We start from the raw sequence: 15,742 nt of genomic DNA on the forward strand, positions 1-15,742 counted from the left end.
TGGATATGGGAAATAAGAATTACTCATTTTCCCCCTCTTTGCAGAGTTCAAAAAGAGGTTTCAGTTGAGCAAGATTAACTAAAGGGTAAAATTATCTAGTTTGTGATGTGGATAATTTCCTGCCTGAAATTGAGCATTTCATGAATATTTAGTAACAAGTCTGTAGGGCAGTAATATTTACCTGGATCATTCACATTGGACACTTGCTTCCTTTGGAAAATAAATCTGTGACTCTCCTGTTCCTTAATGCTTTTTAATCTTCAGTGCGACAGCTTGTCCCACAGTTTGTCAATGAGTAAAATCTGTCCTTTCACTGTCAGATTACACTTCGGAGATCCCCATTTCAAATTGCATACAGTACATCAGCAGCTAATGTAGTCTCCAAGAAAACACACATTGTCTTCAATTAATTTTAGAAATGCTTGATATTATTTGTCATAGCATTTCCCAATTCCACTCTCGCAAAGTATTGTTAATTCAAAATATAAAATATGGAAGTCTAAGGTGACTTCTGCAGATGCATTGTTTAGGACAGAATCATTGCCAGTCTTATTAAATACACTTTAAAATGCCAAGCTTCAAATCTTTAGAATTGCTGAAGGTTTGTTAAGAATGGTGTGAGTTGGTAACAACAAATGAATATTAGCTGACCATTTTTAAACGGTCAGCTGGTATTACCCACTACCTACATCATGTCTATAATCTGGTTTCCAGACTGGAATGAAGTAGGCATTTTTTTTTTAACGCATACATGCACTTCAGATAATCTCTAATTGCCAAAGCTTTTTCAGTTTTAACCAGGTAGTTCAAATATTGGATTCTCTTGGAAGGATATCTACAAGCTGATACAATAGTCTTATTTTAAGAGACTTTTGGATAGGTACATGGAGCTTAGAAGAATAGAGGGCTATGGGTAATCCTAATAATTTAAGGTAGGGACATGTTTGGCACAACTTAGTGGGCTGAAGGGCCTGTATTGTGCTTTAGGTTTTCTATGTTTCTAAGTGTAGATTGTATGTGTACCTTCAAAATTCAGCAAAGCAATTCCAAAATCAACTGATAAGATCAAGGTACATATCTACTCATGAATGGCAATGCTCTATGAAGACAATAAGAGGAAGAAATCTCAACAGTACTTTCACCTTCATCAATGGTAGGGCCCAGCCTGGAAACACTGAAAGCAGCAAATGTTCCTACCTATAGAAATTTGACTGCATATTGTGTTTGCTGTATGACATTATCTCCACTTTAACACTATGCATTCGCACTTTCAAACGGGTCTTGTCTCTGCCTAAGCTATTCAAACACAGTTGCAGCCTGGCATCTACTTGTGATCTTCAAAACTGCGGTGTGTGTCCAGTCTGACCCAATAACTTTGTTCTCAATGCTGAAGTCAAAAAGACCAATTTACAAAAATCAGATGTCTGTACACAGTCTTCCCACTGAAATTCTAATTATCTGCAGTAAAGAGCTTTGGTCAGAAGTCCACATCTGTGAAGAGGAGGATATATCAGGTGACCTCAAAAAATTCCTAATCACATCTCCACAAAGTAGACATATGCCATTGTGGTAACTATGGAGGTCACAATGTTGTCATCCAGTTGCACTTGCAAACACTATGAAGAAGTGTTTTGAGAGGTTCATAATGAAATGTATCTTCTGGCTGAGTAGTGACTTGGATCTTCTCCAATTTGCCTATTTTCCCCAATAGGAAAACAGAATATGCAATTTCATTGGCTCTTCACTCAACCTTGGAAGATACATACATCAGGAAGTGCTTCATTGTCTACAGCTAAGCATTCAGTACTATCATCCCCTCAAAACTAAACAATAAGCTTCAAGACCTAGGCCTCAATGCCTCCTTGTGCAACTGGATCCTTTATTTCCTTGCTTGCAGACCAGAGTCAGTTCAGATCTCCATCAGAATGGTGCTCTGCAAGGCTGTGTGCTTAGCCCCCTGCTCTACTCGCTTAATACTTACGACTGTGAGGCTAAACACAGCTCCATTTCCATTTTTAAGTTTGCTGCTGATACCATTATATAGGCCAAATCAAAGCAGGTGACGAATCAGCGCATAGAAGGGAAATTGAAAATCTGGCTGACTGGTGCCACAACAACTTCTCACTCAATGTTAGCAAGACCAAGGAGCTAATTATTGACTTCAGGAGGAGAAAACCAGAGGTTCATGATCCAGTCCTCATTGGGGGAATCAAAGTTGGAGAGGGTCAGCAATGTTAAATTCCTCTCTCCTATCATTTCATAGGAACTATCTGGGGTCTAGCAACAAAGTGCCATTATGAAGAAAGTATGACAGAATCTCCGTTTTCTTAGAAGTTTGTGAAGATTTGACATGTTATTTAAAACTTAGTCTCCTCAGCAGACTATGTGACATTTAAGTCTAGTGATCTAGGACTAAACAAGAAGGCCAGGTATGATTTTCAGAAGGCTATCTCAGGAGAAAAGAATGATTCCAAATGAGCTTACAAAAGCAAAACATAACATCATGAATAGCGGTGATGCTTCATTCACAAATGAACTCAACGCTTTGTGTGCTTGCTTTGAAAGGGAGAATAAAGCTACAGTTGAGGATTCTGACAACACCCGGTGACCCTGTGATATTTGTCCCAGAGGCTCATGTCAGTTCATCTTTCAAGAGGGAGAATCCGCACAAGGCGACAGGCCCCATGGGGTTTCTGATAGGGCTCTGTAAACCTGTGCAGTTGTAATCAAAGACAGTTGAAGTTCCTACCTACTTCAAAAGGTCAACAATTATACCAGTGCCCAAGAAGAGCAGGGTGAGCTGCTTTAACAATTGTCTAGTAGCACTCATATGTATGGTGATGAAGTGCTTTGAGAGGTTGCCTATGGTTAGAATCAATTCCTGTCTCTGCAAGGACTTGGTCTCACTACAGTTTGCTCACAATGGATGTATAGCAAATGCAATCCTCATTGGCTTTTCAAGAAGCCTTGTATCACCTGGACAATTCTAATACCTGGTCAGGCTGCTGTTTATTGGTAACAGGGCAACGTTGAGTACAATTCCTACAGGTCTTAACAAAATGTTCCAAAACCTGGGCCTCTGTACCTCCTGCTGCAACTGGATCCTTGACTTCCTCACTGGAAGACCACAATCTGTGTGGATCCATAATAACATCAGCACACTGATCAACACTAGCACACCTCAAATGCCAGCTATAAATCTGATGACATAACTATTGTTGGCAGAATTTCAGGTGGTGACATGACTGTACAGGAGTGAGATATATCAGATAGTCGAGTGGTATCACAGCAACAAACTTGCAGTCATTATCAGTAAGACCAAATTATTGATTGTAAACTTCAGAAAGGGTAAGATGAGGGAACACACACCAGTTGTCACTGAGGAATCAGCAGTGGAAAGAGAGCAATTTTAAGTTCCTGGTTGTCAACATCTCCGAGGATCTATCCTAGGCCCAAAATATTGATGTAGTTACAAAAAGGCAAGGCAGCAGCTATGTTCCATTGGAAGTTTGAGAGGATTTGGTATGTCACCAAAGACACTCCATAAATTTCTACAGATGTACCATGGAGAGCATTCTAACTGGTTGCATCACCGTCTGGTATGTGGGGGTCACTGCACAGTATCAATATAAGCTGTAGAAAGTTGTAAACTCAGCCTCCCCACCATCCAGGACATCTTTAAGGAGTGATGCCCTAGAAAGGCAGCATCCATCATTAAGGACCCCCATCATCCAGGACATGCCCACTTTTCATCGTTGCCATTAGCGAGGGGGTACAAGAACCTGAAGGCACACGTTTAAAGATTCAGGAACAGCTTAATGCCCTCTGTCGTCAGATTATTGGATGTACATTAAACCCATGAATGCTAACTTTTTGTTTTGGCACTGTTGTACACATGCTCATTATTTTAAACCTGATTGTGATTCAGATTTTGAAAACTTTGACAATTTTTTAATAAATATATGGTGGCGAGTATATTGACTGGTTGCATCATGACCTGGTATGAAAACACCAATGCCCTTGAATGGAAAATCTTACAAAAAGGACTGGATGTGGACCAGTCCCTTATGGATGATGAAGTCCTTCCCACCATTGATGACATCTACCCGGAGTGCTCTCACAGGAAAGCAGAATCCATCATCAAGGACATGCACCATCCAAGCCATGCTCTCTTCTCACTGCTGCCATCAGGAAAAAGGTGCAGGAGCTTCAGAATCCATATTACCAGGTTCAGGACTAGTTAATTCCCCTCAAGCATCAGGCACTTGAACCAGAGAGGATAACTTTGCTTAACTTCACTTGCTCCATCACTGAACTGTTCCCATAATCTATGGGCTCACTTTCAAGGACTCTTCATCACATTTTCTTGATTATTTATTCCTTATTTATTATTTCTTTTTGTATTTGCACAGTTTGTTGCTTCATGCACTTTAGTTGCTTGTTCATCTTGTTAGGTGTGGCCTTTTCATTGATTCTATTCTGTTTCATTAATTCTATTTGGTTTCTTGTATTTACTGTGAGTGCCTGCAAGAAATGAATCTTGACGTTGTATATGATGACATATGTACTTTTTGATTACAAATTTACTTTGAACTCTTATCCATCACAGGGTAGGTCTTTTCCACAACTGCCTCCTCTCAGTTAACCGTTCATGGCTCAGACTTAGTTGTTTATTAGGTTTGCTGGGATGGTTTTGTGAACAAAGAGAGGACATGGGGGTCAGATTAGGGTTTAGGTGCAGGGATATGGAGGAAATTAGAGGTCAGACACAAGTTTTGGCCTCTTCTCCACTTTCCATGTTCAAAGGCCAGCAAAGGACGTCCGTGGACAGATGTTGGGCCAGCAAGTACAGTGAACAAAGACCAGCAAGGCCAAGGGCATGCGCCCAGGTCCTAGGATTGGAGGTCCATCTGGGCAGGAGGCACATGAGCTGGTGACTCCCTAGTTCAGCGAGTCGGTGAGTCCAGACTCCAAGGCCTGGAAATCAGGATCCCGTCATTGGCAAATCTGGAGTTTGAAGTTCAGGGTCCACTCTTCAGCAAGTCTTGGGTCAATACTGAAGATCAGAGTCCAAAGTTTGCAGACTGAAGTCATGAGTTTGCAAGCTGAGGCCCTGAGTCTGCAAGTCCACTGGGGAAGTTGAAAGTGCCTGATGTCTGTGTGTCCTGAGGTTAGAGAACTGTCTGTGTGTTTGTTTGTTCTGTTGTTGTTGCTTATGTTGTTCCGCTAAACATTGCGGGCATACATTGTTGGCACCAGAATGTGTGGCAACACTTCTGGGCCGCACCTGGCACAGCCTTGGGTTTTGTTGGTTGTTAATACCAACGATTCATTTCAATATGCAGTCTGATAAATGAATCTGAATCTGAGAGTAACATCATGCAGTACACGTGGACTTTTGTTCACCTCATGATAGCCTTTGAATCAATTAATCAATCTTGTGACAATGGAGCATTCTCTTTGAATCTGCCTGTCTATCAATCAAGTCAAGTCATTTCAACCATAACTGTTGGTACAGTAAACACGAGACAACGTTTTTCAAGGACCATGCTGCTACATGAAACAATACAAAAACTACACTAAACTACGTAAAACAACACAAAAAAAACTACACTAGACTACAGACCTACCCAGGACAGCATAAAGTGCACAAAACAGTACAGGCATTATAATAAATAATGAACAAGACAATAGGCACAGTAGAGGGCAGTAAGTTGGTGTCAGTCCAGACTCTGGGTATTGAGGAGTCTGATAGCTTGGGGGAAGAAACTGTTACAGTCTGGTCGTGAGAGCTCTAATGCTTTGGTGCCTTTTCCCAGATGGCAGGAGGGAGAATTTGTATGAGGGGTGTGTGGAGTCCTTCATAATACTGTTTGTTTTGCAGATGCAGCGTATGGTATAAATGTCTGTGATGGCAGGAAGAGAGACCCTGATGATCTTCTCAACTGACCTCACTATCTGCTGCAGGGTCTTGCGATCCGAGATGGTGCAATTTCCAATCCAGGCAGTGATGCAGCTGCTCAAGATGCTCTCAATACAACCCCTGTAGAATGTGATGAGGATGGGTGGTGGGAGATGGACTTCCCTCAGCCTTCGCAGAAAGTAGAGGTGCTGCTGGGCTTTCTTTGCTATGGAGCTGGTGTTGAGGGACCAGGTGAGATTCTCCACCAGGAGAACACCCAAGAAATTTGGTGCTCTTAATGATCTCTACCAAGGAGCCATTGATGTTCAGTGGGGAGTGGTCGCTCCGTGACTCCATCTTGTGCTTGTTCTACAATACCTGTAATGTGGAAATTTCAAACATGACTACTGTGAGTCCACTAGAGGATGGAATAGGGTTGCAGCTATTTGTAAATGTAGACCTCATCACCACCTTTACAAGGGCAATTAAGAAGGGCAATGTATGCCATGAAGACCCATTTCAAAGATTCAAATTCATAGTACATCTGTTATCAAAGTAACAATCCTGAGATTGATTTTCCCCACAGACAGCCATGGAACCCAGTCAAACAAAAACATCAGAAGCCCCTCATGCGCACTAGAAAAATGCACATGAACAGGTACCAATTTTAGCCAACGTTTTGATGACAAATTCTGCCACCTTAATCAGGGATGAAGCCTATGCAGGTCTAGTTAAGTGGTATATATACACTGTCGTTTGTCCATCCTGATTGGTTAGTCATCATCCAATCAGGTTTCTACTGTCCCACCTTGTTTACAATCAAATTCCAGTTCTTTCCTAGAGCAAAACCTTCATCTTTGTTGAAATTCCTTTTCTCTAGTTCCAATGGCTTCCTTCACCAGATGGCCCAAAATCCATTGGTGTGACACCCATTGTGCTGTAGAAGTCAATCCTATGGCCACTGCGAATGTGATGATCTGCTACTACCTTTTTCTCCGGGTAACCCAAATGGATACACCTCCTGCGCTCCTTGATGCAGGTTTCCGGCGTGCATTGTGTCTGGAATCCTTTAAAAGCCAGTCGTCCTGAGTCCCAGGTCATCTTTGACCTGCATAAGCTGTGATTTGAGCTTCCTTACAAGTTTGTGGATGGTATTAATCCAGTATATCTTCAGAATCCTGGCTATCCTTCTGGAAACCGTGGAAATGTAGGGAAGACATGCAGTGGCATCGGATTCCTCCTTGTTGGGTTTCCTGGTTTTTCTGTCAGCCCTTTTAATTTCCTTCACCTTGTAGCCATTATGTTAGAATATGAAACACAAAATTGTAATTTCTGTGAATGAATACATAAAGAAGCCTGCAAGTTCCACTGAAAGGTGTTCAAAAACAGGTTGGTTAGGATTTCCTACCAAAAACTTCAAGTCGTTTCTACTAAATTTTAGTAATTACCACAGGTTATGTTACTTTTTCGTCCTTGCCTAATTGCCTGTAGGCTGGGCATTGCTCTGTCTTGCACAATAGAATTCCATTGCAGTAAACAGATTTTTGTGTGTATGTGTATGTGTGTGTGTATGTGTGTAAAGGGTTCACAGAGAGGAGACAGCTTTCGATGCTCTGTTGAGATGTATCCACAACTCTACAGTTTTTTGCCATACCAAGAAGAGATGCATCTGGATAGGATACTTTCTCCGGTGTGTCACTAAAAATTAGTGAAGGTCAAAAGGGACATGCCAGAACATTTTCTTTTCACCTCCTGAGGAAGTCCATCTGAGACTCCCATCTGCTTTAAGACCATAAGATGTAGGAGCAAAATTAGGTTATTCAGCCCATCGAATCTGCGCCACTATTCCATTATAACTGATTTATTATTTCTCTCAACCCCATTATCCTGTCTTCTCCCCGTAGCCTTTGACACCCTTACTAATCAAGAACCTATCAACTCCCACTTTAAATATATTCAATGATGGCTTCCACAGCCTTCTGTGAAACAAGTTCCACAGACTCACCACCCACTGGTTGAAGAAATTCCTCCATCTCTGTTCCAAATGGAGATCCTATTATTCTGAGGCTGTGCCCTCTGGTCCTAGTCTCCCCTGCTATAGAAACATCCTCTCAACATGCACTCAATCTTGGCTTTTCAATAATCAATATGTTTCAATGAAATACCACCTCCCCCCACCCCAATTCTTCTAAACTCTAGCAAGTACAGTCCCTGAGCCATCGTATATTTTCTTCGCTGTGGCATCAAACATGGTTGGATCAGGACAGATTGTTGGCGACGTTCACTCTTAGAAATTTAAGCCCTCAACCATTTTATCTCAACACAATTTATACAAACAAGAACAGGCACCCTCCTTTCTTAAGTCAATTACCAACTCTTGTTTTGATGTCACTGATTCCTATACTCCAGCTCATTGTTATTTGAGATGCAGCCCACGACAGGTGGCATCATCTGCCAACCTGAAGATGGAGTTAGAGCAGAATCTGGCCAGGCAATCATGAGTGTATAGGAAGTAGAGCAAAAGTCTGAGGGCACAGCATCGTTTGGCACCAGTGTTGAGAACAATCGTATCATAGCTGTTGCTGCTTTTCTTTACTGATTGTGATCTGTTGGTCAGTAATTAAGGATCCAGTTGCAAAGGGAATTGTTGAGTCCTAGTTCCAGGAGTTTGGAAATTAATTTCCTTGGATTTTATAATGCTGAAGGCAGAGCTGTAGGCAATAAACAATAATCTCTAAAATGCTCCAAAGATGGGTGTCGGATCAGTGAGATGGTGTCCACCCTAGATCGGTTTTGGCAGTAGGCACATTAAAGTAGGCTGGGGTTGTCTGGGAGACTGGAGTTGGAATGTGTGCCATGTCCAGCCTCTCAAAGCACTTCATGATGGCAGATGTCAGAGCCATTGTGTGTCGGTCATTAAGACACGTTATCTTGGGTACTGGTTTGATTGTGGTTTTAAGAAAAAAATCTTCACTGTACCTCTATACTCACGAAAATCAAATTAATTTACCAATTTGGGTCCCGATGAACTTTCTCGGCTGTGGCATCTATGTGGCTGGAACAGGCTGTTGGTGATGTTCACTTCTAGGAGCCTGAAGCTCTGGGGATATAGACTCTGTAGAGGATATTGACATTGGTTTGCCTACCTTGTCAATGGATCCATCATTAAGGACCCACATCACTCAGGATATGCCCTCTTCTCATTGCTGCCATCAGGAAGGAGGTACAGGAGCCTGAAAACACTAATTAACAGAAAAAGACTCTGTCATGTTAATTTGAAAACTGATCTCTCCACATTCAGTGGATAATTTTCTTATCCATCTCCTGACTTGTGCTTTTCAATAACCATTTTGTAGAGTGGCTTGGAGTGTTCTTTTGTCTTCAAGGTGTAGTTTTTACCAGGATACTGACTCACCAACAGTTGCACCTTTCCATACAAATGTATCTTACTGCAATCAATTGAAACACCTTGACTGCACACAGGTCTCCAAAAACCGATCTCCATTTAATTATGAGACTTCCAAAAAGTGATGATTTAGTCTTATAAAAGGAGGCGAATGTTTAAACAATCATTTACTTTGTGTTTTTATATTTGTAATTAATTTAGATCACTTTTGCGGAGAGCTGTCTGTTTTCACTTAGACACAAAAGAGCTTTTCTGGTGATGTGTCAAAAAAGCCAAATTAAATCAATAGATTTTAAAAGTTACATTTAATGTCAGAAATGTATACAATATACACCTTGAAATTCTTTTTCTTCGCAAACATCTACGAAAACAGGAGTACCCCAAAGAATGAACGACAGTTAAATGTTAGAACCCCAAAGCTCCCCCCCCCCCACCAGCACAAGTAGTAGCAAAGCAATGAATCTACCCCCCCCCCCACCCCCAGCAGCAAAGGGGAGGGTGAATACTTTTTATCAGCATTGTATGTAGCTAAGTCTGACACTTATTCTCCCACTGTTTTGGTAATGGTTGGGTTGTGATGTTCTCTGATCCTCAAATGTCATCTCATATGGTGACAAAACGTTTGCAAATGGTTGCCAAGATCAGAAAACAGCTAAACCCCACAATCAGCCACTCCAGGTACACATTTTACAAGTTATTTCCTTTGGTAATGTTTAATGTTTTGGCAACATGCTGTTCCATTTGCAGTTATAATTCTAGGAACCTTTGTGACTAGTGCCTTGGACAATGTGGTATAACCAAAGTCATGAGGGTGTCAGATTTTCGGAGATTTTACTGTATTCATAACTTGGCATTCAACTCTGAAACTCAGTTCCATTGTGCTTGTGTTAAATGAAAAGACTTAATGAGATCCTTGGGACTTTCATCCCTCTTCATCAGGATCTCCAAACACTTTGTCTTGGCAGATCATGGGGCAGCATGGTAGTGTACAACATTTTACGATATCAGCAACAAGGAGTAATTCCCACTGCTTCCTTTAAAGAGTTTATACGTTCTCCCTGTGACTACAAGGGATTTCTCCAGTTTCTTTCCACAGTCCAAAAACCTACTGGTTGGTAGATTAATTGTTCATTGTAAGTTTTCCCATGATTAGGCTACGATTAAATCTGCGGGGGGTGGGAAGAGGGGAATTTGCTGGATAGTGTGGGTCAAAGGGCCAGAAGGCCTATTCCACGCTGTATCTCAATTTTTTAAAAAAAGGAAATGTATCGCTGAACGTTAGCATCAGGTTAAATCAGTACTTTCTCATCACATGTTAGTGCTTCCATTCAGTTATATCTTCAGTTTTGCTAAGAGATGGACTTAAGCTTCTGGACTGAAAAATTCAGAAAGAAAACTAGCTGATAAGCAAATAGAAATGGCTCTGAAATCAATTAGAGTAGGTTCAAACGCCAAGTGGGGCAAATCGTAAGGTTACAACACCATTGTTCATATTAGTTTTTAGAAAATTCTGATTACTCACTTCTGTTATCTGTTTCCCTTTTTAGCCAGGAAGAGATGGCAACAAGCAACTGCCGAATATAGCTGATAATGGACCTGTTTTGAATAACAGATTTCAGCCAGTTGTTCCTTGGCCTCAAGTTGAAGGAGTGGAAGTGGACCTAGAATCTATCCGATTGAAAAATAAAAATGCACGACAACAGCGTGGTGCTGACAATAACCAACAGAATGCCATACAGCAACAGTATGTTACATTCAAACCACAGAAGTTTGCTTACCCCGATCCAGTGTTGAGAAATGGTGTCCTGGGAAACTTTGAGGCCAAACAGCCAGAACCACCAGGTATAATCAATGGCCCTGGAGAAGAAGCCAAGCCCCTAGTGTTGGGTCCTGAATATAAAGATGCTGTGCAGGCATCTATCAAGGAGTTCGGTTTCAACATGGTGGCCAGTGATCAGATATCACTGGATCGAACGATCAATGATCTGAGACATGAAGAGTAAGTGTGAAATAGATGTAAAATTGCATTATTCAGCTAATACATTGAATTGCACATCTTTCAACTACAATCACATTCCTGTTGCATTTTTCTTTCACCCCAAGATTTCTTGCATTTCATATTCTCTCTCCTCAAATACTGCCCCTTCCCTTCAAATTTGCCATTTTAACCCTGCCCTTTAAAAAAAAATCTACATTTTGGTTCTTCACCTCACTAGTAGCCTGTGTCTGATCCTACTTCCTGCACTGTCCTGGGAAGGCAATATCCATTATCAAGGACCATGTTTCTAACTCCACTATCCAGGCCATTCTCTCTTCTCACTACTGTCATCAGCAATGAGGAAAAGGATCCTTTGGTCCTACACCTCCAAGTTCAGAAACAGTAATTACCCCTCAATCATCAGGCTCCTGGACCAGACTGGATAACTTCACTCACTCAAACACTGATTCCACACATCCTATGGACTCACTTTCAAGGACTCTACAACTCATCTTCTCAATATTATTTATTACTTATTTTTATTTTGGCTTTCTTTTTCTATTTGCAAAATCTGTTGTTTTTTCAGGTTCGTTGTCTATCTTTGTAGTTTTTCATGATTTGATTGTGTTTGTATTTTCTGTGAATGCTTACAAGAAAATGAATCTTAGGGTAGCATATGCTGACGTATACTCTGTGGACTTTTTATTAGGTGCACCTGTACACCTGGTCATTAATGCAGCTATCTAATCAACTAATGATGTGGCAGCAACTCATTGCATAAAAAGCATGCAGGCATAGTCAAGAGGTTCAGTTGTTGTACAGACCAAACACTAGAATGGGGAAGAAGTGTGATCCAAGTGACTTTGACCATGAAATGAATGATTGTTGGTACCAGACGGGGTGATTTGAATATCTTAGAAACTGCTGATCTCCTGGGCTTTTCATGCACAACAGTCTCTTTGGTTTATAAAGAATGGTGTGAAAAACAAAAAAACATCCAGTGAGTGGCAGTTCTGTGGACGTAAATGCTTCTAATGAGAAAGGTCAGATGATAAAGGCATGACTGGTTCAGGCTGCCAGGACGGTAACAGTAATTGAAATAACCACATGTTACAACAGTGGTGTGCAGAAGAGAATCTCTGAACACACAACACATTGAACCTTAAAGTGGATGGGCACAGCAGCAAAGACCACAAACGTACATTTATTAGTCACTTTTTTTTAAGGTAAGGGAGGTATCTAATAAAACGTCCACCGAGTGTATATGCACTTTCTACTTTGGTAGAAAATGGTGAGGCAGTAATGGTCATCTGTTGTCATGCAATAACGCACAACTGCTTTTTTAAAAAAAAAGCAATTAAAGCATAGTGCATATTGGCGGGAAAGATATCTATCATCTGTTCCGGCAGTAAAAAAGACAAAGTGCATGTAACATGAAAATTGAGAATGCTTTGAGTTTTGTTATCAAACTTGTTCTAACGACAAAGCAGACACATCCTGCTTAACAGGGAGTGGTAGCATTTTAAATGTGTTACTATGTGAGAAGTTAGTATGTCAGAACTGATGATTCAGACACAATTATTCAGATACGCAATATCTGGAGGATATTTTTTAACACTCAAGTGCCCAGCTCTTTATTCCACCCCCTTCTCCCTCCTAGTTCCACGTATCATCTATCACCTAGCACCTTGTGCCACTTCTCCCCTCCCCCGCCTTCTTACTCTGACGTCTTTCTTTCCAGTCCTGAAGAAGGATCTCAGCTTGAAACGTCAACTACTTACTTTTTTCCATAGATGCTGCCTGCCCTGCTGAGTTCCTCCAGCATTTAGTGTGTATGGCTTTGGATTTCCAGCAACTGCAGATTTTCTAGTGTTGGAGAATTTTTAAAGTTACTTTATCCATTTGTCATATTTAAAGACACACGTGCCCCTCTGAAATTCTTTAAAGAATGAAGTCTATTATTCTTACCCGGGGGGGTGGGGGGGGGAGAGGCATGAATTGACATGAGCAGGCAAGACTAAATATAATGCAACCACTTATAAGTACATTAAAGGCAGTTAAAGTGTAGGATAATCTGTACATGAAGCTGGAAGTTTTGTTGAATGTTTTTCAAATGTATTCGCTATGAAGAAGGCTATTACAGTGCCTATATATAAAAAAAAATAGGTGAATACTTTCAAGTTTTAGGTGATCCCCCTCCCCTGGTCGTTTTCGTGTTTTATTGTTTTACAACATTGTATCACAGTGGATTTAATTTGGCTTTTTTGACACTGATCAATAGAAATTTTTTTTTTGTGTTAAAGTTATCTAAGTTCATTATAAACATGAAACAAAATAATTGATTGCGTAAGTATTCATTCATCCTCCTTTTAATGTGACACACCAGATCATCACTTGGTGCAGCCAGTTGGTTTTTAGAAGTCACATAATTATTTAAACGGCAATCGGTTTTTGGAGACCTGTGTGCAGTCAAGGTGTTTTCAATTGATTGTTGTAAAAAATATGCCTGTTATCTGGAAGGTCCAACTGCTGGGGAGTCGGTATCCTGGCAAAAACAGCACCATGAAAGCAAAAGAATACTTCAAGCAGCTTATTGAAAAGCACAAGTAAGGAGATGGATACAAGAAAGTTTCTAAATCACTGAATATCCCTTGGAGTACAGTTAAACCAATCATCAAGAAATGAAAAGAACAGATGTAAATCTGCCTGAGTGATCATGCAAGAAGGGGGCTAGTGAGGAAGACCACTAAGACACCTATGGAAACCCTGGAGGAGTTAGAAGCCTCAGTGGCTGAGACGGGAGAGACTGTGTGCTTCAGACTGTGAGACAACAACTGGGTGCTTCAGTAGGGTCAGCTTTATCGGAGAGTGGCAAAGAGGAAGTTATTGATATAAAAACTGGCATAAAATCTCAGCTGGAGTTTGCCAGAAGGCATTTGGGAGACGCTGAACTTAGCTGGAAGAAGGTTCTATGGTCTGATGAAACCAAAATCCAGCTTTTTGGCCATCAGACTAAACACTGTTTGGTGTAAGCCAAACATCGAACATCATCAAAAACACACCATCCCTACCATGAAGTATGGTGGTAGATGTACATTGCTGTGGGACGCTTCATTGCAGCAGACCTTTGAAAGCTTGTGAATGTAGAAGGTAAAATGAATGCAGCAAAATATAGGTAAATCCTAGCGGAAAACTGCTGCAGTATGCAAGAAAACTGCAATTTGGAGGAAGATTTGTTTTCCAGCAAGACAATGACTCCAAACATAAAGCCAACGCTACACAGGAATGGCTTAAAAAACAGCAATGTTAATCTCCTGGAGTGGCCAAGTCAGAGTCTAGACCTCAATCCAATTGAGAATTTGTGACTGGACTTGAAAAGAGCTGTTCATGCATGATCCCCATGCAATCTGACAGAGACAGAGCAGTTTTGTAGAGAAGAATGGGGAAAATTTGCAGTGTCCAGATGTGCAAAGCTGATAGAGACCTATCCATGCAGACTTAAGGCTGTAATTGCTGCCAAAGGTACATCTACTAAATACTGACTTGAAGGGGGTGAATACTTAAGTAATCAATTATTTTGTGTTTTATATTTGTAATTAATGGAGATCACTTTGTAGAGATCTGCTTTCATTTTGAAACGCAAGTTTTTTTTTGTTGATTAGTGTCAAAAAAGCCAAATTAAATCCACTATGATTAAATGTTGTAAAACAATAAAACATGAAAACTAAGGGGGTTGAGTACTTTTTATAGGCACTGTATTGTTGAAAACCTCAGTGAGAGATAATTCTAGAACAAATTACCTATGAAAAGAAAGAAGGACGAAAGAAAGTCTTAACAGGATTAATTGTGAAGAAATTCTTGGGTCCTGCTGTAATATATTCCAAACAAGAGATTGACAGAAGCTTTTAAATCTTTGCTGGGCGCAGAAGAGGTTCCAGATAATAGAGAATGGCAAACGTGGTCCCTTTTACTATCTATGATCAACAGACTCATTTTCAAGTTCTCAGTATTTGTTTACATATTGTCTCTTTTTTTGCCATTGGTTTTTGTCTGTTTATGTATAGTTTTTCGTAAAATTCTGTTGTATTTTTTTTCCCTGTAAGCAGAGATACCTGCTTTACCTCCTGCCCATTATGCTGCTGGTGTTTAGGGTAGTAATGAAGGTCTATCATCTCCAGTGGTGTTCAGAGCTTCCTTCATCATGTTAGTGGCTTTGAAAAGCAAGGATAAGTCAAGTTACTTGGCTGGGATGTAGAGAAAGTTCAAAGTTCAAAATCTATCATATGCACAGGTGCATGTGTGCATAAATGCAATGAAAAGCTCAGTCTTTACGGGAAAGAACAAAGAATTTAAGTCTAATTTCCATTCAAAGTGGTCATAGTATTGCTAAACTGCAGTGATTGTGGTTGTGCTGCTTGGTTCAGGAACAGAATGGTTAAAGGGAAGTAGCTTTTTT

The 15,742-nt window shown here is 40.6% G+C and overlaps 1 protein-coding gene across 2 annotated transcripts in view; it reads left to right on the forward strand.

The window, feature by feature from the left end:
• Positions 1–15,742, forward strand: part of galnt7 (UDP-N-acetyl-alpha-D-galactosamine: polypeptide N-acetylgalactosaminyltransferase 7) — a 134,205-nt gene that overhangs the window by 33,915 nt on the left and 84,548 nt on the right. For both annotated transcript variants that reach the window (XM_059974279.1, XM_059974278.1), the window contains exon 2: positions 10,856–11,307. In XM_059974279.1, coding sequence (XP_059830262.1) covers positions 10,856–11,307 — 452 coding nt within the window. The remainder of the gene's footprint in view (positions 1–10,855; positions 11,308–15,742) is intronic.

This window comes from Hypanus sabinus, chromosome 7 (genome assembly GCF_030144855.1).
Source record: "Hypanus sabinus isolate sHypSab1 chromosome 7, sHypSab1.hap1, whole genome shotgun sequence".
NCBI classification, from domain to species: Eukaryota; Metazoa; Chordata; class Chondrichthyes; order Myliobatiformes; family Dasyatidae; genus Hypanus; species Hypanus sabinus.